Source organism: Dromiciops gliroides, chromosome 1, assembly GCF_019393635.1.
Source record: "Dromiciops gliroides isolate mDroGli1 chromosome 1, mDroGli1.pri, whole genome shotgun sequence".
Lineage (NCBI taxonomy): Eukaryota > Metazoa > Chordata > Mammalia > Microbiotheria > Microbiotheriidae > Dromiciops > Dromiciops gliroides.
Genome location: NC_057861.1, coordinates 353074183 through 353101428, shown reverse-complemented (window position 1 = coordinate 353101428; position 27246 = coordinate 353074183). Strand labels below are relative to the sequence as shown.

General features: G+C 38.6%; 1 protein-coding gene across 1 annotated transcript in view; it reads left to right on the top strand.

Moving 5' to 3' along the window:
- Positions 1 to 10971, top strand: part of LOC122728376 (death associated protein) — a 67366-nt gene extending 56395 nt beyond the window's left edge. Inside the window, exons 3-4 of the mRNA XM_043966934.1 lie at positions 7366 to 7408; positions 8895 to 10971. Coding sequence (XP_043822869.1) covers positions 7366 to 7408; positions 8895 to 9011 — 160 coding nt within the window. The 3' untranslated portion in view covers positions 9012 to 10971. The remainder of the gene's footprint in view (positions 1 to 7365; positions 7409 to 8894) is intronic.
- Positions 10972 to 27246: the final 16275 nt, after the last annotated feature.

Below are 27246 nucleotides of genomic sequence, written 5' to 3'. Positions count from 1 at the left end.
TGGTCTTTAACAATTTCACACATAAAAACCTTAAGTGCTCTGAATATTCTCAGCCTAACAGATATGGCTAGTTGTCCCCATATGTGATAAGCTTCAGAGTTTCTGCTGATTTATAGAAAATGTTACAGGGACTTTAATCCTAGATAATTCTGCCTTGCATGCATTTCCTTTAACCTTAAATAAGTGAATTCTTTAAAAATGGGAAAGGCCTGAAAATTTGGGGAAGAGAGGGAATGGTATTTTTTCAATGTCTCTGTTTCCTAAGAGAAAATAGTATTCCATCTTCAAAACAACATCTGTCAGAGTGATTTACATCAAACTTAAATATAACCTAAAAGCAACCATCATAGCTTATAGAATACTTGAAATGTAGGTTTTACTTTGAATGCAACACCCAAAAAAAAAGTAAAATACTTGGGTATTAACAAACTTGGGGAATTGGCTTTTTATTGGGGTTTGCTTTCTTGAATTTCTTGTTCTTGTATTTATTTTTTGCCCTTATGTCTGGAAGAGAATAATCAGTGCAATGCTATATAAATGCCATAAGTAATCATTTACCAATTTGATTTGGTAAATCAAAATCGGAAATGTTTTTGGTCTAGGTAGCAGCCATTCAGCTAGTTCTATAAAAATTCATTCCATGCTGCCTTTTGGCCAAGTTTGATAAAACGTAAAACATCATGTGAACTTTATCAACATAAAGATGTATCAAAAAAAAAAGTACCTATTGGATATTATTTAACAGGCCACTCCTTTAAAACAACCTTCAAAAGTAGCTGCTCTCTGCCTACAGAAAAGATTAAGGCCCTCAAAATTTAGAGGTGGTGGTGGGAGAAGATGCTCTTTTTGGAATTATTAGGTCATAGCGAGCCATGGCTCAGTTATCAATCAGAGTAGCTTTAACTTCTGCAGTTCTCTCAGGAAGGTATGTTTTTAAATTTAAGTGACCAGTTTTAAAATATTCCCAAAGAGTAATTTGAAGTCCATTGTAAGACATTAAGGTATTGGGAGACCTTACTATGACCCTTGTGCAAAGCACATTTTTTTGGAGAAATGTTTATAATAAATTTCTCCAGAGATAAACTGGCACTTAAATGACAGGAGATGCCAGTTCTTGCCCTTTCCCCTCTCTACACTAGATGGGAAATTAAATATTTGCCCATGTAGTATAAAGCTTTCAAAACCTTGGATCCCCTAAGGCCTTGCTCAGGAAAGCATAATCTTAAGGAGAGAAAATTGAATGTCAGATGGCCTCTGGGTACCATTGTTTTCCTTCATTTCTTTAAGTACTAGTGCTAAAACATGTAGTAGTGTCTCAGAATGTATAAAGGAATTTAAGAATAATGACAAGAGAAAATCTATTAAATCTTCAAATAGTTCCTTTGTGAAATTCTTTGTTTTAGATTATTATTAGAGAATGTTATCTTTCTGTCATCCTTCCCTACATCCCTCCTGCCAAGAGTAACCCCAAAACCCATACAGTTCTGCTTTGAGGAGTACACCACAGAAAGGGACTCTTACTCCTCACTGTTAGAAATCTTCGAAACAACTTGATGGAAGTTTCTAGTAAGAGTTCACAAGCCTTTTCTGGTCCCCAAACCATACTGACAAACAAAAAAGGCCTTTGGACCACCTAAACCAAATTTCTCTCATTTATGGCAAATGAAAATGGGAGGGATACCCAGTAAGTGGGAATGGCTCTTCTCTTTGCTTTTAATAAGCTATAAATGGAAAATATATGCTTCTGTTATAAGTTAATAATTCACTCTAGCATTTCTATTGTTACATTCAATATTATGTGTTCAGTGTTAGCTTGTAGGCCACCTGGTGGTCATCTTGGTGAAGAGCTAAAGGTAGAGTGACTGGAGGTTTATGACATCTCTCATCTCACTCTTGTTTTGCCCCAGTACTTGACAAAGGTTTGTAAAGGTCTGCAATTTGTTTTATTTTAAGCTATTAGTATGCCACAAACTTAGCAACTTTCTCCAAATGTCATATGTTTATCCATAGAAAATAACATAGCTAGAAATACCAAAAGCTGCAGCTCACCCACTCCTCAGAAATGCAGGGGTTTCTTCTTGATAGTTCTTCCAGATCTGATGAAGAGAAGCCAGAGAGGCAGTATGCAGGGCATGTTTCTCTTGGGCTGACTCTGGTTTACCCTTTTCCCTTTTAGAGAGAGCCACTAAAGAACTGATCCTCTGCAATCTCTGATGTTAATTCAGTTGATAGGTAACTGGATTAAGGCCCACTCGTACAAATGAATACCTCTAAATTAAGAAAATGAGACTGAGATGAGTTTGTTTTTTTATCATAAAAGTATTTTATTATTTTCTAGTTACATGTAGAGGTAGTTTTCAACATTTGTTTTTATAAGATTTCTAGTTTCAAGTTTTTTTTCTCCCTCCCTCCCCCCTCCCCAAGACAGCAAGCAAGCTGATATAGGTTATATATGTACAATCACATTAAACATATTTCTGGGGGGAAGCTAAATGGTGCAGTGGATAAAGCACAAGCCCTGGATTCAGGAAGACCTGAGTTCAAATCTGGCCTCAGACACTTGACACTTACTAGCTGTGTGACCCTGGGCAAATCACTTAACCCCTATTGCCCCACAAAAAAAAAAAAGAAAGAAAGAAAGAAAAGAAAAGAACATATTTATGCATTAGTCATGGTGTAAAAGAAGAATCAGAGCAAAAGGGAAAAACCTCAAAAATGAAAAACAAAAAAAAAAATAGAAATAGTATGGTTCAATCTGCATCTAGATTCCACAGTTCTTTTTTCTGGATTTGGAGAGCATTTTCCATCATGAGTCCTTTGGAACTATCTTGGACCATTGTATTGCTGAGAAGAGTCAAGTCTATCGCAGTTGATCAACACACAATGTTGTTAATACTGTGTACAATGTTCTCCTGGTTCTGTTCATCTCATTCATCATCAGTTCATGTAAATCCTTCCAGGTTTTCTCTGAAATCTGCCTGCTCATTGTTTCTTACAGCACAATAGTAATTCCATTAAATTCATATACCACAACTTGTTCAGCCATTCCCCATTTGACAGGCATCCCCTCAATTTCCAATTCCTTGCCACCACAAAAAGAGCAGCTATAAATATTTTTGTACATGTGGGTCCTTTTCCCTTTTTTATGATCTCTTTGGGAAAAAGAAACTAATAGTGGTATTGCTGGGTCAAATGGTATGCACAGCTTTATAGCCCTTTGGGCTATAAATTGCTCTCCAGAATGGTTGGATCAGTTCACAGCTCTATCAACAGTGCATTAGTGTTCCAATTTTTCCACAGCTTCTCCAACATTTATTATTTTCCTTTTTTGTCATGTTAGCCAATCTGATAGGTGTCAGGTGGTACCTTTTAATTTTCATTTCTCTAATCAGTAGTGATTTAGAGCATTTTTTCATATGGCGATAGCATTGGTTTCTTCATCAGAAAACTGCCTGGTCATATCCTTTGACCATTTCTCAATTGGGGAATGACTTAGATTCTTATAAATTTGATTTAGTTCCGAGATGAGTTTTATTGGCATCATAAGGCAGCTAGGTGGTGGCATGGGACAGAGGGCTGGACTTGGAATCAGGAAGACCAAAGTTTGAGAATCCAGTCTCTAGTACTCCCTATTTGTGGTGCTGGACAAGTCACTTAACATCTCTGTGCTTCAGTGTCCTCAAATGCAAAATAGAGATGATAAAAGCATCTACTTCCCAGGGTTGTGAAGATCTGATGAGATAATGTATGTAAAATGCTTAACATGCTACATAAATGATTTCTGGTAATACTAATAACTTTCGCCACTAATAGGAAGACTGGTACTGTTAGTAGTAGTAGTAATAATAATATTAAATATGGGAGTTCGTTCTTTTTATTCAGCCTTAAAGGTCACTGGTCATGTTCAGACCATTTGTTGAATTGGCAGAATTTTTTTATGATATGTAGCCTTCATAGCATGACTTCTAGGATAATCTCCTGGGGAATTAAGTCCCCAAGCTCTGTAGTAATAGCCATGTCTGCTAGACTTCCCTGTGAGGTCATAGATAAAGAAGCTCAAAAATCTTTCTCCCACCTACCCCCAACCCCAAAGAAAAAAAATAAACTTAATTTTCTAAGCTTACCCTGGGAGTCAAACAGCAAGTCCATATCTTTTTTTTTTCCTTCAGTAAATGGCACTTTCTAACAAACTAAGCATATTTTCATAGCATTGTCATTCTTGCTTTTTCTTATTGTGGTAGCTATTTCTATGAGTAAGAGAGGATTCTGTCATTCACAACACCTGCTTTAACAACTGCAATTAATTTAAAATACAATGCAATAGAGCTCCCATACCCACTCAAAGACCTTTCCATATTACTGTGAGAGTTTTTGAATCCCAGCTCTGCTACTGACTCTAGTACTAACCCATGTTACCTTGGGCTCACAGATTGTCTTCACTAGGCTTCATTTTCTTATCTACAAAATGAGGTTTCTCCAAATGATGTCTACAGCCCCTTCCAGTTCTGATCCTGTGGTATGCTCTATGATCAGATAGTAAGTCATATTTACATAGTTTAAATTGAAATAAAATCATTGCAGCTAACAGAGTTTCCGAGCCATTGCTTGTTAGAAATGCTGCAGATTTTCAATATTGTTTCTTCATAATGACTTCATTTTATTTTATTATTTTTGTCAGGTCATTTGCTGTTGTTGTTATTGTTTGTTCAGTTGTTTCAGTCTCTTCCTCACCTTATTTGGGGTTTTCTTGGCAAAAATACTGGAGTGGTTTGTCATTTCCTTCCTCAGTGAATTAAGGCACACAGGTTAAATGACTTGCTCAAGGTCACATTGCTATAATGAGTGTATGAAGTGGGATTTGAACTCTTGTCTTCTTGATCCCAGGCCCACCTGCTCTATCCACTGAGCCACCTAACTGCCTCCAGGGCACTATATTAGGAACTGGGGATTTAAAAAGAAAAACGAAACTTCCGCTGCCCAAGAATATGTTTTAGTGGGAAATGTAACATGTACAGATTAAATACCATATAAAGTAGTTGTCTTCTTCCATCTCCCCTTACAAGAGGACAATCAGGCAAAATGCACTAAGAATATTTAAGGAGGAAGGGAGTACAGACAACTAGGGAAGTATAGAAAAGGTTCCTATAGAAGCTGGAACCTAAGCTGAGCCTTGAGGTATTCATAAAGTAGAAGGGAGGTATATTTCAAGAATGAGAAAGGAATGGGTGATTTAAGTACCCATTCATCCATCCTCAGGTCCAGTAATGGATTGTTTTAAAGTGAAAGAATATGAGAATTGTTTAAGGCCTCACAAGTTACCATATTCCTGCTCCCTCAAAAATAATTTACACAGTTAAATGATCCCGGTTTCAGTGCTTAGGTTTTTGATCCAAAAATGTTTAGCCATGAGTTAACTATATTGGTAGGCTGTGAATTCAGTACTAATCTTAACTTGCTGACAGCTTATATAACTTAATCATATCGTGTATATGCTCTATATAAAGATAAGAGAGGACCAGATGGGCTACTGAAAAAAATTGAATTTACACTTTTTTTCCCAGCTATTAATCCAGCAGCTAAATTGTTTGTAGGGGAGAAAAAGCAAAGAAAATAACAATCCAGTTAACACAAAAAAGAAGCCAACAAAAGCAAAACCACTGAATCCCATCTTTACTAAATAATTAAGGAGGCTTTTTTTTTTTTTGGCTGGGATGCTTATTCAGACTTGAGTTTCTAATCTCATTTTGGTACAGAAATGACTTGGGGGGAATTTTTTGTGTTTTTGCTAAACTCTTTAAGTTGTAAACAAATGGCATTAAAAATAAAAACACAATAAGACAGTTGCCATGAGCAAAAGGAAGCCACAACTATGGCTTTGAAACAAAGCTTTTTTTCTAAAAAGGGGAAAAGCCAACTCAATATGTGGAACACTTCATGTGGAGCTCCTTATCCTACTACTGCTTATATCATACTTACTTGTCTGTAAAGCAGGGCACTGGAGAACACTATGGGTTTGGAGTAACTGGATTTCTCTACTACTAAAATGAGAGTAATTATAATACTTTAATTCTTATAGCCTTTGGTTTCTCACCATTTATTTTTCTTGTTCCTCATGATAATCCTGAGGTAGGAGGGGCATATGGGTAAAAAGACAGAGATGGTAAGTGATTGGCTTATGGTCATCAGAGCCAGAATGACCCTATGTTCAGGGATTTGTGCTCATCTTGGTTGTTAAACAGTGAGTTGAACCAAGTGTTCAGAACACCTTCACTCCCTTTTCTGTACCATCTTCCTCAATGTCACTACCTACTCTCATTCTTCACTATCCAGTGCCTCCAAGCTTGCAGGAATATAGATTCTGAGCTAAAAGGGACCTTGGGAATCTTCTAGTCCAGCTCCTTCATTTAACAGGAACCTGAGGCTCTGAAAAGCAAAAGGAGGCTTACCAAAGGCCACACAGTAAGTAGAAAGGGTAGACTTGAACTCAGGTCTTCTGATTGTACAGCTCACATTCCTAACACTAGGCACCCTGCCTTAAATTTTCTTTTGTCCTGCGTCCTGTTTTCCCAGGTTGTAAATAAATCATCCAGTCATAAACTCATTTGCACCACAGGATTAATACTTGATAATAATAGCTGAATATGAGAATATTTCAGTTGTAACTCTCAGCGCCTTAACCTCAAAGGCAAGAAAGGTGGGAATTTGAGATTTGGGAGGAAAGGGAACTGCACAGGAGCTTTCCTTATCTCCTGTCCTACCCTTTCACTCTCCTTTGAGAAAAAGTTATTTCCAGTTAAGTTGTAGTTCTCCATTAATGCTAGTCCATTATGGCTTCAGGAAATAAAAATAACAATCCTGTTAACACCAAAAAGTAAATTCTTGAAATTCTTTGGGTCTTAGGTAACTAAGAAAAAAGAGTAAACTATGATGATAAGGCAGGTTCATACAGTTGCAGTGTTATTGGAAGGGAAAACACCCTTTCTATAATCTCATGTTATCCACACAAATGCATCAAGTTTAAAAATACTGTTTTTGTCCTTAGATACAATTTGAGGATTAACAAAAATCAACCCAAAAAATGTTTTTACGCAAGTCACCTGCTTTTTGCTATTTTCCTCATTCTTTTTTGCATAATTTATCTTCATTCAGGTGAAGAGATTCTCCACAAGTGTTCTGAGCCTAAATAGCTAAATTATTGCTGCTAAATAACTTTGATCTGTCTCCCACCTTGCCTGACCTTCTCTACCAAGTTCTCCCAAGCAACAATAAATTTCTTACTTATCCATTGTTTATTGAATTCACTTAAGACCAGACTGTTGGAATCATGTAATAATGTTAAGTTTTTTTTCTTCTTTCTTTTTCCAGCCCACCTAAACCAACTGTGTACATCTCTGGTGTTATTGCAAGGGTAAGAGCTTATTTGTATCTCATTATAAACATTCCAAAGAAACTAAAGGCCTTCTCATTTGGTTTCATTAATTACTTCACTTGTGATTGCCTGATGATTTGTATTTTTAATAAATTTAAGGGGAATTCAGCAACAAGATTAATGGAACCCAGCCTTGGGTAGAATTCTTTAGGCCTATGACACCCATATAATATATTTTCAGAGGTTATGAAGGTTGAATGCAGTTCATTGTTAGACATATTAGCTATATTTAATGCAACATAGCTTGAATTTCCCCCACCCTTTACATTTCTCTTCAGACTGACCTCAGGTTCCGATTCAACCATATTGTGATAGCCCTTGGAAATAAAAGCATAAAAAAAATGACATGCAACCTGCCGTCAAGTAATTTACAATCTACAATGCCATATAGAAACACATAATACAAGGGACAAAGTGGGGCAATCAAAGTTTTCTAGGAAAATCTGAGAAGAGAACGACTAGCTTTAGCTGGAGAAAATCATGGAAGAGATAGTGCTAAGCTTTCTAGGAAGAACCACAGAATTTGAAATGGATTTCAGAAGCCATAGATGAGACAAGAGTATATCCCAGGCACAAGAGTCTCCTGTGTAGGTTGGATAATATAGGAAAAAATCAGGGAAGAGCTAGTAATCTAGTTAGGCATGAGAGGGAACAATGTGGGGAGAAAAAAAGAAAGTTGGAAAGGAAGGGGGTGGAGGCTAGAGACTCTGCTTGGTTAGAATCAACCTGATCAAGAATCTGATTGGTTGTAGATGATAAGAAATAGAGGGAGTTGGGGCAGCTAAGTGGTGCAGTGGATAGAACATGGGCCCTGGAGTCAGGAGTACCTGAGTTCAAATCTGGCCTCAGACACTTAACACTTACTAGCTGTGTGACTCTGGGTAAGGCTAGAGCTCAGGTGACAGATTGGAGGTGGAACTGTAGATGTGGAAGTCATCTCCCCCAATTTTAGTTCTTCTCTAGCAGGGAGAGACACACCTGCATTCTGTACATACATAGTTGTTATTTGTAGAAATGCAAACAAGCCTGGCTTCTGCAGTTCTCTGGAATAATTGCCCTCTCCTTCCTATTTGCTAGAGCTGAGGATCCTTGGTTCTCAATGTCTTCTGATTCTAAATGTCAGGACCTGTTAGCTATCAAGATCAGTGAGGAGTTAGGACCTTTCTCTGAAATATTTCTTCAATATTCAGTATTCTGGGGGGCAGCTAGGTGGCGCAGTGGATAAAGCACTGGCCTTGGATTCAGGAGGACCTGAGTTCAAATCCAGCCTCAGACTCTTGACACTAGCTATGTGACCCTGGGCAAGTCACTTAACCTTCTTTGCCCTGTAAAAAAAAAAACAAAAAAAAAAACAGTATTCGGTATTATGATGATTCTAGAACACGTTTGGTTTCTCTTCACGTCCCAAAGTTAAATGATTTCATTTACCACATTGCTAATGTTGTGCTTTTGTGTTTGACCACAGGGTGACAAAGATTTTCCCCCTGCTGCAGCTCAGGTGGCTCACCAAAAACCACACCCCTCTATGGAAAAGCATTCTTCTCACAAGACAGCACAGCACATCCAACAGCCCCGCAAGTGAAGGTCCTGCCGCAACCCTGTCAGTCTGGTTCTTGGAGAAGATCACATGATTTCTCTTAGTTTTGACATTTATAGAGCAACAAGATTTGGTCCAGTTTTGTTTTTTTCCTATCTCTAACTCTGTAGAGAAATTTAAGACAAAGCAAATCAGTAGCTTCCTTTGCCTTACATTTCTTTGTTTACTGCCTGCAAATAGATTAGATACCTCTCTATCTTGTTCACCTAAATGCAAACAACACTTGAGTCTCACTTTTTCCCCCTGATCTCGGATCCTTACTCAATTTAACCTTATCTGCAGCTTTGATTAAAAGTTAGTTTTAGTAGTTCTAAAGTTGCCTTCGGTTTAAACCATAAAGTTAAGTGTGATATTTAAAAACGGTTGTAAACAAATTTGGGGAAATGCAAGGTAAAGGTTAGGAAGAAATGGGTCATTTTGTAATCTTATTTTTATCAGGCATTGTAGTCTTCCCATGTAGTTCAGAGCAAAATAGGGAAGTCAGTTAAAATTTCACACTGCCCTTTAAATGAATAACCAGAACAGTTATGTCCTTTAAGAGTCTTGTTGCTGAGGAATAAGAATCCAAGAGGGCTTACTCAAAATGAAGCGTCTTGCTTTGAGTCACAGGACTGGGGAGTTTGTTGTAGCCCAGAAAGTCCTGGCTTGAGAAACAGGTTAATTTATGCATTGCTGTAATCACCTCGTTGGCTTGGATTTGGGGAGTGGGACTCTTAGGACTCCACCCACATTGTAGAAGGGGAAAGACATGGATAATCACTAGAAAAGTTTAATAAGATCATTTAAAGCAGAGGGGAATAATAAATGAAAACCCACAGAGTTCCCAAAGAGATCCAGTTTTCCTCCAAAGAGAGATTAATCCCGTTGTCAAGGAAAGAAAAACACATTCCACTTTACTTGGAGCAATCTGTTTGTAGACCTCACGACTGTGGTCAGTCTCCTCTTTGTCCTAATTACATAATTATTCCTACTAATGTTTAAATGTTTGATGTCATTCTGAGTTATCTTGTGTGCTTCTTGCCAGTTGATATTTGTAAAACTGCTGCTGGAATGATTACTATGTTATTTCCCTATTGGAAAATAAATTTGTTCTGTTTATTTGCATATGAAAAAGCTCTCTCAAACAATACACTTTTATGGAGAAAGTATTGCCTTGTTAGCTAGGATACCAGCAGTCTGTTTTGAAGCTATTTATTGCTGCAGGTCAGCAGTGATACTACGAATGGCTGCCTACCTACAATACCAATCATCCTCAAATAAAATGATGAAATCCACATCCGTCAATTGGTAGAAATACTTTGTAACCCTCTCTTGATCAATGTCTATTAACCCTCTTCTCAAGAAAGAATGTTCGTAATTCACCTCGTTTACTGTTTTCAAGAAAACAGGTTTTTCTTAGCTCTAGATTAACAGCAGGCCAGTTTCCTATGGCAGTGACATTGTATCATCTGTGTTGTTTCGTAATGGCAGAAGTAGTAGCGTGAACATTTCCTGTCTTCGTAAGGCAGTGTATTTTGTCATTACTTCACAGTCAGAACACATAGCCAGAGGCTTGCTGCTTGGTATTCCTATGAAACATGTGCCTAAAGACTTGGCATCTCCTCAGAGCTCTGTTCAGAAATAAGCATTTCAAATAGGAAGGGGAGAGCTTTATAACACTTGGGAAAACAATTGGAAGTAGATTCAACTTAGTGCAATCTATATATCATACCCTCTGCTATAAGAATAGTTTAGGAAGCTTCTCCTGCCCTGCTTCAAACCTCCACTGAGAGGTACCTGGAAATGATAGCCTATTATGTTTCCAAATTTTTCATTTTAACGTATCTTAGATGTAGTGTCTGTGTCCACATGTTACAAATCACTGAAAAGAAACAGTTATATCAAGTGTTTCCTTTAATAGTTAATAATTTGTGTTTTTCAGTAATAAAAATTGTGCCTGCCCTTCTCTTTGTGCTGTGTTTCTTCGTGTTTCAGAGATTTCTGTTTTAAATTAGACTCCACTCATTGTCTTCTTTAAATTAGGGTACCATAAAATGGAAAAGCATAATGCGTTTGATTAAAACTGGTAACTTGTGACCATTAGCTGTCACTTTCATTAAGGTACATGGGACTTTTTAAGGCAGATTACATACAGTATTACAAAACATATTGTAATGGTAGCTAGCAGCTTTTCATCAAAGTGGCAATATATGCATTTGCCTTTTTATCAAAAGGTACCCTTTAACCTATTCGCTCAGCAAACATTTATTAAGCACCACAGAGGATGGAAAGATATAAAAGGTACAATCTGTGATCTCAAGGAGCTTAGAAGTTAGTAAATTTAATGACATATACAACATTTTAATATAAAACATAGTATCATAAAATACATACTTCACCTTATTGATATCCTTCCAGTTATAAGGAAACAACTCCATATAGCTAAGCACTGATTAGTATAGTGAATCCTGCTAAGTAGTCACATTATTCAGATTCTTAGTATTCAAACTGAAGATCATTGAAATATGGAAATTGCTTCCAGCTCCATGGAAATATACAATGAAAAAAATTTCAGTAAGTTTTTTATCTGTTTATTAAGGTAATGTAACAGCAAAAAATAAGAACTCTATTTCTAGTTTAAGCTTATTACAAAGTAATAGAAAAGGGCAGCTAGGTGGCGCAGTGAATAGAGCACCAGCCCTGGAGTCAGGAGTACCTGAGTTCAAATGTGGCCTCAGACACTTAACACTTACTAGCTGTGTGACCCTGGGCAAGTCACTTAACCCCAATTGCCTCACTAAAAAACAAAACAAAACAAAAAAAGTAATAGAAAGCAGATTTTTAAAGTTACTAAATATTGTACCTATGCTGATGATATGACAAAAATGTCACTATTGTCATCTAAAGCATTTTAAATGTTATTACTGTCATATAATATATTTTAGCAGTATAGCCTGAACTGTCTTTCTTTAAATCTTCAACTATAAGCTACTAAATTCAGAGAGCTTTATTTACATTTTGGCAAATTGCTCACGTTGTCACAATAAACCAAGTATAGATGGGTGACCTGGAGCATTATCTAAAATCAGTCATGCTTTAAACTTAATATTGTTGTCTTTGCAAAATTTTTTAGCTGCTAGACTAAAATAACTTGAAAACCAGTCTTTGAAAACAGCTTTAATCACTGGTGCTCTCTTACTTGACTACCAAAGAACTAGCTGCGATTGATGGATATAGCCTCTCAGAACATGAGTATTTTGAGACCAGTAAACAAACACTGGTTTTAATTTTAAATCCCCTTCTTTATAACCTACCAATAAAAATGTTATGTGATCCTTAGACACTTTAAATATACAGTGAGGTCTTTTGTTTTTTCTGAGAAATGCAAGTTCTTGAAGACATCCTTTTCTAGAATAAGCCTGTTTTATCCACTATTAAAAATACGATGATCAGTATATTTACCTTCTTTGATTATTTTCTTCAAAGCACCAGGATATTTAGCTTCTGATTCCTCATCTACATTTAACATTATGCAATTGAACTCAATTTTTTAAACTATCAAATCACCCTACACTTTCAGTAAGTTTCTTCATGATTTACTTCCTTTCCATTTTCTTTCATGGTCTTAAATAAATTTGAAGCTTTTGTCTGAGTGACCGCTCTGCTCAGAAAATTGCATTTTTAAAATTTTTATTAGAAGCCGCTAGTTGGTATAGTTGATAGAACACTGGGCCTGGCATCAGGAAAACCCAAATTTAAATTCCACCTCAGACACTTACTGTGTGACTCTGGGCAATTCACTTAACCTCTGTCTCAGTTTCCTCAAATGTAAGATGAGATGTGTGAGATTTAAAATTGGATATAAGAGCATTAAACTCCCCTTTAACCTTTCCCTTATATATCTCCCAGACCAGTAAGAGAAAGAAGCCTCTGAGCTTTAGTTAGAGATGGATTACTTAGCTTTTATTGTTTGGGAATTAATTAGCCAAAAAACAAGGTGATGCTGATTAGAGAATAGGAAAGTAGAAGTGCAAATAAATAGTCTTAGATCTAAGCTTAGTCTATGTTCCTTATAAAACTCAACAAATCCCAAGGCCACCTCTGAGGCAGAGAACCACGTCAAGCATGTGCTGTTACCGAGGACCAGGGCCAATCACCAGAGCACGCCGTCAAACCTGAGTCAGCGTGTGTGTGCAGAGTGAGAGCAAGAGAGACCACTTCCGTTCTCTCCTTGCTTTTAAGCTCGCACCCCAGAAGTGGAGTGCTCGGTCACACTCTCCCGAGTATCAGCAGGCGCACGGCTGTTCGTCACAGTCTCCTCCCCGAAAGGGCGGTCTTTCAAAAACTGGCGTCCTTCAGTTATTGTTTAGCCAACTTTTAAATGTTAGTTAAAAGCTTTAATTTTTTACCACAAGTGATAATATCACCTAATCTCGCAGGATTGTTATAAAGATAAAAATGAGGTAGTACTTGGGGGGTGGGGGGAGGGAGAAGCAGGGTTTGCTCATTTTTCAATTTATTTTTGACTTTCTTTTATCTTGGAATTATGAATTCCAAATTCTCTCCTTTTTACTCCCTTCTCCACCTATTGAGAAGGTAGGCAATATGATATCCATTATATATGTGAACTCATGCAAAACATATCCACATTAGCCATATTTTTTAAAAGCAAGAAAAATAAAAGTGAGAAAAATATACAGCAATTTGTACTCAGTTCATCAGGTCTCTTGAGATAGCATTTTCTGTGAATCCTTTGGAATTGTCTTGGATCATTGTATTGATCAGAGTAGTCAAGTTTTTCATAGTTGATCATTAATACAACATTGCTGTTACTGTACACAATGATGTCCTGGCTTTTCTCACTTGGCATTAGTCCATGTAGTTCTTGCCATGTTTTTCTGAAACCACATCCCTTGTCATTTCTTGTACCACAAGAGTAGTCCATCACAATCATATACTACAACTTGATCAGCCATTCCCCAATTGATGATTATCACCTCAATTTCCAATTCTTAGCCACCACAAAAAGTTGCTATAAATATTTGTGTAGATATAGGTCCTTCTATTTTAAAAAATAAATTTCTTTGGGATACAAACCTAGTAATGGAATTGCTAGGCCAAGGGGTATTCACAGCTTTAAAGCCCTCTGGGCAAAGTTCCAAATTGTTTTCCAGAATGGTTGAACCAGTTCACAACTCCACTAAGAGTTCATTAGTATACCTATTTTTCCCTCATCCCTTCCATCATTTGTCATTTCTGATAAGGGTGAAGTGGGACCTCAGAGTGTTTTAACTTGCATTTCTCTAATAGATAGTGATTTAGAACATTATTTCATATGAGTAATGATAGCTTTGATTTCTTCTTCCAAGAATTGCCTATTCATATCCTTTGACCATTTATCAATTGGGGAATGGCTCTTATGTTTATTAATTTGACTCAGTTCTGTACTCAGCTTACATTTGAGAAATAAGGTCTTTATCAGAAAAAAAATTTTTATATTACTTCATTGCCTATGGTACTTTTTTTTTTTTTTGCAAAATAGTTTCCCCAATTATTTCTTTTAGTTAGGTCTGCTGTTGCTTTTCCTTTGTCTGAGATCACAATTGCTACCCCTGCCTTGTTTGCTTCAGTAAAAGCATTTCAGATAATGCTCTAGACCTTTATTTTAATTGTGTATGTATCTTTCTGTTTCAAATGGGTCTCTTGTAACAGCATAACACTGGATTCTGGTTTCTAATCAATTGTGCTACTTGTTTCCATTTTTGGGGTAAGCTCATTCAATTCACATTCATAGTTATGATTACTAACTCTGTATTTCCCTAGCATCTCATTATCTTCTCTCTTTCTCCCTCTCCTGTCTCTCCTCAGAAGTCCATTTTACTTCTAACCACTGCCTCTCTTCATCTGCCATCCCCCTCCTATTTCCCTACTGGATAAGTTACATTTTTATACACAACTGAATGTGTGTATGGATTCTTCCCTCTTTGAACCAATTCCAGTGAGAGTGAGGTTCAGGCACTTCCTATCACCACCCCCCATTTTCCCCTCCACTGTAAAAGCTCTTTCTTGTAACTCCTCTTTTTATGTGAGAAAAATTTTCCCATTCTACCTCTTCTGTCCCCTTTCTCCCACCACATCTCTCTTTAATCTCCCTTTTTTTTGAGATCATCCCAACAAAATCATCTCATACCCATGTTCTCTCTGTACATCAACTCCTTTCAACTGCATGTTACATATGTTATCTTCCCATATATGAATGTAAACTATTTAACTTTGAGTTTCTTATAATTATTCTTACCTTTTTATTCTTCTCTTGGATTTTCTATTTTAATGTCAGTCTTTCTACTCAACCCTGGTCTTTTCATCAGGAATGCTTAAAAGTTATCTATTTCATTAAGTATTTTTCCCCTGAAGGATTACACTCAGTTTTCTTCGGTAGGTGGTTCTTGGTTGTACTCTAGCTCCTTTGCTCTCTATAATAGTATATTACAAGCTCCTTTAATATGGAAGCTACTGAACCTTGTGTAATCTGACTGAGGCTCTACAATATTTGAATTGTTTCTTTCTGGCTGCTTGAAGTATTTTCCCTTTGACACGGGAGCTCTGGAATTTGGTTTTAATATTCCTGGAAGTTTTCATTTTAGCATCTCTTTCAGTAAGTGACTAGTGGATTGTTTCAATTCCTAGTTTACCCTCTGGTTCCAGGATATCAGGGCAGTTTTCCTTAATGATTTTTAAAAATAGAATGCCCAGGCTTTTTTTTTTTAATCCTGGCTCTCAGGTAGTCCAATAATTCTATAATTATGTTTCCTCAGTCTATTTTCCAGACCAGTTATTTTTCCAATGATGTGTTTCACATTTTCTTAATATTTTTCAGTCTTTTAACTTTGTTTTATTGTATCTTTATGGCTCATGGAGTCGATAACTTCCATTTGCCCAATTCTAATGTTTAAGGAGTTATTTTCTTTAATGAGTCTTTGTACCATTTAACCAATTCTGCTTTTTAAGAAGTTCTTTTCTTCAGTGAATTTTTGTGCCTCTTTTAGTTAATTCTAAATTCACTAATTCTCTTTTCATAATTTCTTACATCACTCATTTCTTTTCCTAACTTTTCCTCTATCGTTCATCTCTTTATTTAACTCTTTCAGAAATTCTTGCTGGGCTTGGGTCCAGTTTTTCTTTGAGGCTTGTTTGGTAGCTGTTTTCATATTGTCATCATCTTCTGAGTTTTTTTACTTGTCTTCCCTGCCCCCATAGTAAGTTTTTATCAGTAAATTATATTTTTAATTGTTTGCTCATTTTTCCAGCCTACTTCTTGACTTTGACCTTTATTTTATTTTTTCCCACATAAATATTTTGTTATTTTCCACTTACATTTAGAGATAATTTTCAACATTTGTTTTTATAAGATTTCTAGTTTCAAATTTTTCTCCATTCCTCCCCTCCTTTTCCTCCCCCGTCCCCAAGACAGCAAATAATCTGATAAATTTGACCTTTATTTTAAAGTCAGGCTCTGCTCACCTTGGGGTGGGGAGGCCCTGTCCTTCAGGATTTTTCATGCTACTGCTATCAGGGCAAATTCTGAGGGTCTACAAGTTTTTGGTGCTTCCAAGATGGTGTGATCCTGGGAGAGGTATGGTCACTGCTCTCCTTGTCTGTGCTCTGGTCTCTACCAAGGAAGGGCCACTGGTTCCCTGCAGTAGTAGTGCTTTTTTCTGCTTTGGTCCTATGACCAGAGGCCCTGCTCCCTTGTGACTGACAACTGAAACTGTGACCCAGAATGGAATACAGGCAATAGAGCTGCCAATCTACACCAGCTGAAGCCAGTGTCAGCAAAGGATCCCCAGTAATCTCTTTCTTAGCAATTGTCCCACTCTCTCACCATCTCTGGACTGAGAGCTAAAGTTGCTGTGGCTGCTATTGCCATTACTGGAAAAAATTTCTCACCCCAACTTCTTGTTGGCTCCACTGCACAAAAATTTGATTTGAGGCATTATTTTAAAGATTTTTGGAGGGGAATGTTGGGAGAGTTCAACTAGGTGGGTACCCCTAATCCAACATCATGGCTCCTCTGAAGTAATAATTGTAAGATTCTAAGTACAGTTCCCAGTACATACCAGGTGCTATATAAATGCTAGTTATTATCATCATTATTACTATTGCAATATTCATTCTGCACAGCTAAAAGATACTCTATCCATTTCTGTCATTTTAAACACTTCTGTTCCTTGTTGTAGTTTGAAAACCACAAAAGTCAATACTACTTGGGCTTTTCCTTTTATTGCACCTGCAAATTTTACTTATTTTATTCTTTTCTTCTTCTATTATACCTGTGTGTTTTATAATATTCTGTACCATAGATGTAGGCATTCATTCCAACATCTTGTCCTCTTTTAGAATTACTATGACCATGTTTGTGCCATTCAGTTATATCAAAATTTTGCTCTACTGTAATAATGCCACTTACTTTTTGTGTGTTGCAGTGTTTACATTTGAAACATTCTTCCTTTTGTCCATGTTAAGGGCTCTTTTTAAAAAATCGACACAATTGTTGATAAGATAGTACAATAGTATATCATATCCACACAGAGGAACATATTAAGACCCTCACTAGCTCACACACATCACATTAATTGGTTTGCATTAAATGGGACGTGTTGCTCAGTCATTTGAGTCATGTCCAACTGTTTGAGATCCCCTACCTCCCCCTAAATGTGACATGGTATTTAAAATTTTCCTTATATTAGACAAGCATAGATCAAAATGAGCGAAAGAGCCAAAAACAAAAAACCCACCAATGACATAATCTGAGTTAACTTCATTTAGTAACTTACTTTATCCATTAAACAATAGGCAGGAACTTTCAATATAAAAATGCTGCCACACCTGCTGTGTACTCACAAATAGAGCATTATCTGCAACTTTTGCCATGAAGCCACCACATCTGGTTGAACAAAGTTGTGGATGCAATTAACAGGGAGAAGAAATAATCTTACATGTCTCTTGGGGCCTCTTGCAAGTATTGATAGATCTTGACTTGAGCTGACTCTCCACTGATAAAAAGGAGAACATCCATGGAAAGAATACCCAGATGATGGTGGGCTATAAAATCATGACACATAAAGAAGTTAAAAGAAATTAAGATGTTTGACCTGAAGAAGAAAAGATTTCAAAGAGACCTAGTAGCTGTCTTCAAGTATCAGAAGTGGGATTAGAGCAACTTCGCAGGTACAGGAAGGAAGGATAGCTAGAGAGCAGCACATCAGGAAAACATGGATATTCTATAGGACTGCAAGCTTAATGTGAGTTAACAGTAGGATTCCACAGCCAGAGAATATGATCTTCAGATTCATTAAAAGAAGCCTGGTGTCTGAAACTTCAGAGTTAAACTGCTCTAAAACCTAGGTTCTTAAACTGGGTCGTGACCCCATAAGGGGTCAAATAACTGAATTGTGGGGGTCATGAAAAATTTGACAACAGTAGAAGGTTATGTTATGCATCTACATACCAAGAAGCCCTGCTCTAGAACAAGGTGTCCCATGAGTCAATGTTTTTCCTTTTGTCCAGTTCCCATTTTCCAATTCATTGTAGCTTATTCAAGCTACTGGAGTGGTTTGTCATTTCCTTCTCTGGCTCATTTTACAGATGAGGAAACTGAAGTGTCTGAGACCAGATCTGAACTCAAGTCTTCCTGACTCCAGGTCAGTGCCCTATCTACTGTACCACCTAGCTGCTCTTCCAACATGGCTACAAAGTCTGTAACCAGTCATTTCCCATCATAGTGTAACGGAAAGAAACCTGAATCGGGTGTTAGTGCCTGTTTAAATTCAGTTCTACTATCACTTCCTGTATAACACCAGGTAAAATCATTTCACCTCCCTAGACTTCAATTTCCACATCTCTAAAGAATAAAATGATTTAATAGATTATTTCTAAGGTCTCATTAGCTCTGAAGCTTATAAAATAAATCCTGGGCAGCTAGGTGGCGCAGTGGAGAGAGCACCAACCCTGGATTCAGGAGTACCTGAGTTCAAATATGGATTCAGACACTTGACACTAGCTGTGTGACCCTGGGCAAGTCACTTAACATCAATTGCCTCGCAAAAAATTAATAAATAAAAATAAATCCCAAAACTTTTTATGGAGGCAATTTTAGTGTTAAAGCACATTGGATTTTGAGCCAGAACACCTGGCTCCTCTTCACTTCTTACATGATGTTTAAACAAGTCAATCTGTAAAATGGGAACAATGTTCCCAACAGCCACCTTGCAGGGCTGTTGTGAGAATCAAATGAGATAATGAAAGTAAAGTGCTTTGTAAGATATTAAGTGCTACTTAACTGTCAAAAACAAAAGAATTTGTGCCCTGACCTTGGAATTCATAAGATCTGGGTTTAAATTCCAGATTTACTGTTTACTTCTATTATGACTTGCTGTCAAGTCATTTCATTTTTCTGGGCTTGTTTTCTCCTCCCTAAAATAAAGGCTTCAGATTAAACTATCTTTTTGATTCTCCCAGCTCTAATCACTTATGTGAATTTTGTCCCCTCTACAACCAGCTTCCCCCGTGTAGATGCTCATCACCATAAGTTTGGCTTCCAGGTAATGACTATTTTTTTTGGTCACAACTTCTGAAGACAGAAATACCCAGACTTCCTTCCTAACCCCTCTATTTCTATTAATGACACCAGCATTCTTGCTCTTTTTTTTTTTTTTAAGTGAGGCAATTGGGATTAAGTGACTTGCCCAGGGTCACACAGCTAGTAAGTTAAGTGTCTGAGGCTGGATTTGAACTCAGGTACTCCTGACTCCAGGGCCAGTGCTCTATCCACTTCGCCACCTAACTGCCCCTGACACCAGCATTCTTAATATCCCAGGCTCATAACTTTGAAGTTTTCTTGGACTCTTCCTTTCCCTCACTCCACACATCACAACAATTGCCCAGGCCTGTTATTTTTACCTCTCCAATGTCTCTACATTCCACCCCTCTCCTCTATTTGCATTGCAATCCTACCTTGTTTGTGGTATCATCTTGTCTCTCTTAGAACACTTGCTACTGGATTGCATATGTGCCCTTCATACTGAAACTCATCTTCCTGCAAGATGGCATCAATTCTGAAACTCACACCCCCTCAACACCCCAGCCCCTTGGGTCTCTCCTTCCCTGTGATTGATGAAAGCAGAGGGTGGACATTGGACAGCTCTTCCCAGATCATCTTTTTAAGGAGTGGGCCTAGGGCAGCTACATCTTCATTTCCCATCTGGCTGCATCATACCCTGGTCGGGTACCCACTCCTTCCTCTTCCCTTCCCCCCACCTGCTTTTCAGCTTTTTTTTAGATTAGATTGTGAGCTCCTTAAAAACAAGAACTTTTTTTTTTACCTTTCTTTGGATCCCCAGTGCTTAGCATAGTGTCTGGTGCTTAATAAATGTTTGATAAGCTGACTAACCGATTGCAATTGCCTCCTGTTACCGAGGGGCCCAATTATTCCCCCTAATAGCCCATTATAATTACATCACTCCCCTACTGAAAAATCTTCAGGGGCCCCCCATTGACCAGCAAATAAAGTGGAAATTCCTGGCTCCTAATGTACACCCTTCCTCTTTCAGCTTCAACCCACCCTACCAGGTTTATTCCATATTTCTGTACATCTTCTATGTTCCAACCAGACAGAACTACTCTCTATCCCCTATATTTGTCCCACACTCTCTTATCAGAGACTGGGCCTAGAATTGGGAAGGTCTGAGTTTAAATTCAGTCTCCGCTTCTTGCTAGCCACGTGACCCAGTTAACTTGTTTGTTTACCTCAGTTTCCTTAACAGTAAAATGGGGGTGATAATAATAGCACTCACAGGGTTATGGTGAAGGAGCAAGTGGGCAGCTAGGTGGCACATTGTCCCTGCAGTAAAGAGGACCTAAATTCAAATCTCACCTCAGACACTTACTAGTTGTGTGACTCTGGGCAAGTCACTTAATCCCAATTGCCTTAAACATCCGGGAGCCATCTCCAGTCATCCTGATGTATATCTTCCCACTGGACCCAGATGGATCTGGAGGAGAGAGTGAGACTAGTGACCTTGCACAGCCCTCCCTCACTTAAATCCAATTCAGTGCAAGTCATGGTATCACGCAATGTCATGGTCCTCTTGGAGAATGAAGGACAAACAACAATGGAGGAGCAAGTGAGATAAATTTGTAAAAGTCCTTAACATAGTACCTGGCACATGGTAGGCACCATACAAATCCTGATTCCCTTTCCCTTCCCTCTTATATCTGTGTGCCTTTCTGTCTTTACTCAAACTGTCCCATGAGCCTGCCATCGGACATCCCCCCCCACCCCGATCTCTATCTGGTGAAGTCCCTCCCTCTCTTCAGAGTGCCACCTGCCACGTGGAACCTTTCCTATCCTTTCTCACTACCCACACCCTCAGGTGAAATTGATCTCTGAATTAAATTTCTCATCTCAGTTTACCTGGACCACTCCTCTGCCCTTTCCTCATCCTTGCTGGTATCATAGTTTTTAGTGTGCTTGTCTTCTCTTTACCAGAGAATAGTACAGTCTGTGTCACAGATCTTTTGCATCTATCCTCAATGCTTTGAATCTTTCCACACTTCTCAGACCACAGCAAGAAATTTTTTAAATGTTTGTTGCATTAAATTAAAGCCTGGGTTTAAAATATAAATGCAATTTAGGAAGGGTCCAGACACTAAGGCATTATGGCCACTAACCTCTTAGTTCAAATTAATTACTCCTCTAAGCTAAGCCATCCTTGGTGGGTGGCTGGAAAGGGACCAAAAGGGAACAAAGACATTGTAGGTAGAAGAGAATTGTTAAAATGCAAGAGGTTGTGGTGGAAAGAGTGCTGGATTGGGATTCAAAGACCCTGAATTCAAATCCTGGTTTCTGCAGCTTAGTGTCTGTGTAAACTTTAAGTCAATTCCTCTCTCAGTTTCCGGTAGGTGCTTTAATAAATACTTATAGACTAACTGACTAACTGTAAAATGAGTGGCTTAGACTAGCTCAGGTGGCCTTACCCTGCCCTGTGATATGCCTATAAAGTCTCAGGAGCAGAGCCGAAGCTCTGTTTTCCTTTTCAATCATTTAACTGATTTAGTTTATGGCTTTGTTCTGCTCTTTGCTATGTATCAACCTCTTTGTGAAAGATTTCTATCTAGATAACAAGGACTTTCCTTTTTAAGGCAGAAAATGTGAGATTTCACTCAATTTAAGTAAGTACAAGGAACAGGTTAAGAAATTCACTCTGACACCACATCCAGAAGTGTGGAGCCCTTTAATGAACAGGCCTTTCTTAAGTAACAGAGATTGTACAGCTGTGTTCTATTAAGCTGATAAGAACAAAGTTATTGACATGCTAGTTTTTCATTTCTGTGACTTTGTTTTGTTTTCTTCTTGTAACAAAAGTTTGGCACACAAAGCTAATCTTTGTGCTTTCATTTAGCACGGTTGGACATACCTACAACTAGAAAGTCAGTATCAGAAAGAGTGGTATAACTTTCACTGAATTGGAGATAAAGGCCCAGCGCAGCTGGGGTGATTGTTTGGCCCACCGTGCCATTGCCATTGATTGTGTTAGGCACCAGGTACTCTGTGGGCACTGGTAGGACTGGAGAGCATTTAAGTCTGGTGGATATCTGCTGGCCTGTAGTGCTGCTGCAGTCAGGCAAGACTTTCCTAAATTTCATGGCTGCTGTGCTAGTCAGAGGCCTCCTTTAGAAACTACCAGTAAATCAATGAATACATATTTATTAAGTGCTATGCTATGTTTCAAGTGCTGTGCTAGGTGCTTGGAAACAAAGTCCCTGCTCTCAAGTAGCTTAAATTGTAATGGGAAGACACCAAGAACTTGTATAGGTATGCATACACGGGGGTCATTCTCTTTCCAACCAGGAGAAACTGCCTTCTGGGAGTTGTAGTTTTTGTCTGAATGGAGCCTCTGGACTTTCTATTGAGAGATGTGCATTGAGACCTCGGGACGAGAGGAGACCAGAGAGACAGATGATAGATTAGAGGAGAGCCACAGCAGAGAGAGAATGAGGGTTAGATAGCTTCAGCACTCTCTTTTGTGGAGGTAGGAGATCCACAGGTATAGAATACTGCATGTATTTTCAGACTTTCTCTAGGTATTGATCAGTTTTGCTGATATTTTTCTCTCATAATAAGGTTGACTTTAGCAAGGCCAGGCCTCTTATATTTGACCCCCTCAGGGTTTCCACCCAAGGGAGGATAGAACTCTTTTTTCTTCCATCAGTTCTAGCTCCCACCTGCTGTGTTCCCCCCATTTTTTTTATTTGTTTTGCAGGGCAATGGGGTTTAAGTGACTTGCCCAGGGTCACACAGCTAGTAAGTGTCTGAGGCTGGGTTTGAACTCAGGTCCTCCTGAATCCAAGGCTAGTGCCTTATCCATTGCGCCACCTAGCTGCCCCCGTTCCCCCCATTTTTAAGGTCCAAGTGACTAGCACCCCGGTTCTATTTAACCATGTAACACTGGATTTGTTTTATAAAGGGATATTTACTTTTAAAATATAGCAGAGGGGCAGCTAGGTGGCACAATGGATAGAGCACCGGCCCTGGATTCAGGAGTACCTGAGTTCAAAGCTGGCCTCAGACACTTGACATTCACCAGCTGTGTGACCCTGGGCAAGTCACTTAACCCTCACTGCCCCACAACAAAAACAAAAACAAAAATATAGCAGTAACAAATGTTGAAACATTTCCCTCAACACATTGAGACATATTCCCCAAAACAACCTTTGTGGGGAAGGGTGGAAGTAGGAATGGACTTACAACTTAGTTCAGTAACTGTATCACATTAAGCCCACCAAGTCCATGTACAAAGCTGACTGTTCTCTGCTGGGCTGGCATCTCATACCATACTCATTAGGGCATTGCTGCTGGGTTGGCTGAAACATCCTGAATTCCTAGATTCCCAGATCTCCATAATTAATACTCCTGGGACAGATTAGAGACTCCATTCTCTGCACCTAAAACAGAAAAAAAACCCAAAAGTCCAGAAGGTCTAGATCTATCTTTCAGGGACATGGCCTAAAGAATGGAAGAGGAGGAGAAGAGGCAGGCTCTAGGTCCTTCCCCAATATCATTCTGTGTGAATGAAGTCATCTTCACCCTTAGATGCAAATGGAGAAAAATCCCCAGCTACTGCTAAGTAAAGCCATTTAAAGATGGCGATAGTCCTGACCCATGTGGTAAACAAGTACAGAACATCTACATGTGTTCCACTCCTCTGGTCTCCTGGAATTAAATTCCCATCATCTTCTATGTGGGTGACATCTTAGCAAACTGATAGTGTCTATGTATATGCCCCATTCTACTCTTCCTCTTTTTCTTTAAAAAAGAGAGAGAGAGAGAGAGAGAGAGAGAGAGAGAGGTGTGTGCGTGTGTGTGTGTGTGTGTGTGTGTGTGTGTGTGTGTGTGTTATGGGATGGCTCTCTGGGAAGAAAAAGGGGGAAGGAAATTAGAAGACATTTTTGTTGGATAAAAACAAAACATACCAATGAAAATGTATTTATTAAAAAAGAAATAGACCTAGATGGGTAGAATAGAAACTAAGGGGTGTTGAGGTAGCTGGCTGGGTATCGGGCATCTGATTAGGTGTTCCCACCACTGCTAGCATGAAGTCCTGTCAAGACCCAGGAAAGGAGCATGGATTGGACTATAGAACTTTCCCCTCTCTGAAATATTAGAAACAACTTAAAGTACCCTGATAGGAGACATTGACTCTAAAGCTTTTCTGTTGTTTAAATTTGTTGATAATTCCTGATTTAATTAGTATGTCTGAGCCAATCTACTCTAAATGATCAATCATAACTGCTCTTTAAAAACAATTATTTTTTCAATCAGCAAAAAAATCTGTCTTTTCACACTCCCACCCAACCCTCTTCCCCAAATTGGTTGGGGGTGGGGAGGTGGGGGGAACCTGTTACAAACATGTATAGTCAAGCAAAACAAATTTCCATTTTGGCCATGTCCAAAATATATATCTCATTCTTCATTCTGAATCCTTCCCTTCACTGTGAGAAGGCGGGTAGCATATTTCATCATTAGTCCTATGGAATCATGATTGGTCATTATACTGATGAGAGTTCCCAACTCTTAAAAGTTGTTTTGTCTCTACCATTGTAAGGGCCAAATTTAATATGGGGAGAGTTAATTGGGTGGCTCACCACAACATTGGGGTTCAGAAAATAATGAGGGACCTCTAGGTCCAAAGTTTCCTCCCTTCCAAACTGCCTTTTTTAGTTATTTCTCCCAGGCTAATAAGAAAGGAGACTAACAGCCTCTTTTCCACAAACAAATCAGGTTTTATTAATGCGAATAAAATATATGACAAAGGTGAAATAAATAAAACCAGTGACAAGGGAATAGGTGAAGAGAAAATGGATAAGCTCCCTAGCTCTAGTAAAGACTGACTCAATCCCCAAACCTGCTTCCAGTTCAGCTAATTCGAAGAGCTGGCCTCCTTTCTATTAACTCACTACCTGGGGTCAATAGTTTCTATGGGAGTCAGCTGTGCAGCCCCTCTCCGGTCTGCTCTCCAAAGCTCACCAGCAGGAAAACCAGTTCCCCGCCTCAGCATTCTCTTTTCTACATTTTCTCTCCCTCACCCAAAAGGGAGGTCCTTCAAGTTGCAAGACTGAAATTGGTCCCCCTGGTGATGTCAGTAGTATACGTCACTCAGGGCAGGCCAGGTGTGGCCTATATCCAATCGTCTCAAGTAGGTACTTAGTCCATCTCTCAACCAATACTAGATCAATCAGGTGGGACCCCTGGGTGTCTGCCAAATTCCATTACTTTATCACACCATGTTGTTGTCATTGTATGAATTGTTCTCCTGATTCTGTTCATTTAACTCTATATCAGTTTATGCAAGTCTTCCAAAATTCATAATTAGTTATTATTTTTATTATTTGTGCCTAAAAGTTACAAAAAAGAATAATGATTGGTCTTGGTATAAAGACTAAAGTGAATCATCAGTAAATTGGATAATTACTGAGGACTTGGGAGGGTCATGGGAGGAACTGATTTTGGTTTGTTCATTTTTATAAACATCCCAAAGCAGGGTCCTGGACTTTTTGTGCTTGGGCCAAAATAAGTTAGATGCCATTGGTGTTGGGTAGGAGACCAGGCTGGTAAATCACCATTCCTTCTTCACAGTTCCCTTTCTTCCCTAACCAATGGACTGAAAATTTTCTCTGGAAGTATGTAGTGGATGAAACTGACTAGAAAGTAGCTCATAAGCCGTGGGAAGGAAGAGGGAGTGTCTGGATCCCATCATTGACACCCACATTCCAAAGGGCTAAGAAGAGGAAGTGAGTATCCCTCCTTTTAATTTTTACCTTCAACCTCAAAACTTAGTACAAAGGCTGCACAAGACAGAAAGTAGATACAAAGTATTGTTGTTGTTTGGTTGTTCTTCATTCTCAAAGAGGACCATGACATTGGGAAGGTGATGCCATGACTTACAAGTGAATTGCATTTAAGTGAGTCAAGGCTGTGCAAAGTCACCAGCCTTACTCCTCCAGATCCATCTGGATCCAGTGGCAAGATATAGATGGGGACACCTGGAGATGGACCCAAGATACTATCAGGTTAGGCAACTAGTGGGTTCAGTGAATAGAGCACTGAACCTAGAATCCAGAAGACCTGAGTTCAAATACAGCCCCAGGCATTTACCAGCTGTCTGATCCTAGGCAAGTCATTTAACCTCTGTTTGCCTTAATCTACTGGAGAAGGAACCACTCTAATATCTTTGCTAAGAAAATCCCATGGACGGTATGGTCCATGGAATCACGAAGAGTCAGATAGGACTACACAACTGAACAACAGAAAAATTCAGGTGAGGAGATCAAGAAAGACCTCCTGAAGAAGGTGGTGCTTGAACTTATTCTTGAAGGAAACCAGGATTTCTAAGTTGTAGGGGCACAAAGGGTTAGTAACCTAGGTAAGGACAGCCGTACAAAGGCAAAGAAATGGGAGCTGAAACACTGTGCATGGGGAACAGGGGCAGGTCAGTATAACTCAACCATATATTTGAATGTAGAGGAGAAATGTGTAAGAAAACTGAAGAGAGAAGAAGGGGGCAGGTTATAGAAAAACATTAAATGCCAAACAGGAATTGATATTTGACACCAGAAACAAGAGGGAGCCACTAGCATTTATTGAGGAGGAGAATGAAAGGGTCAGACCCATACTTTAGGAAAA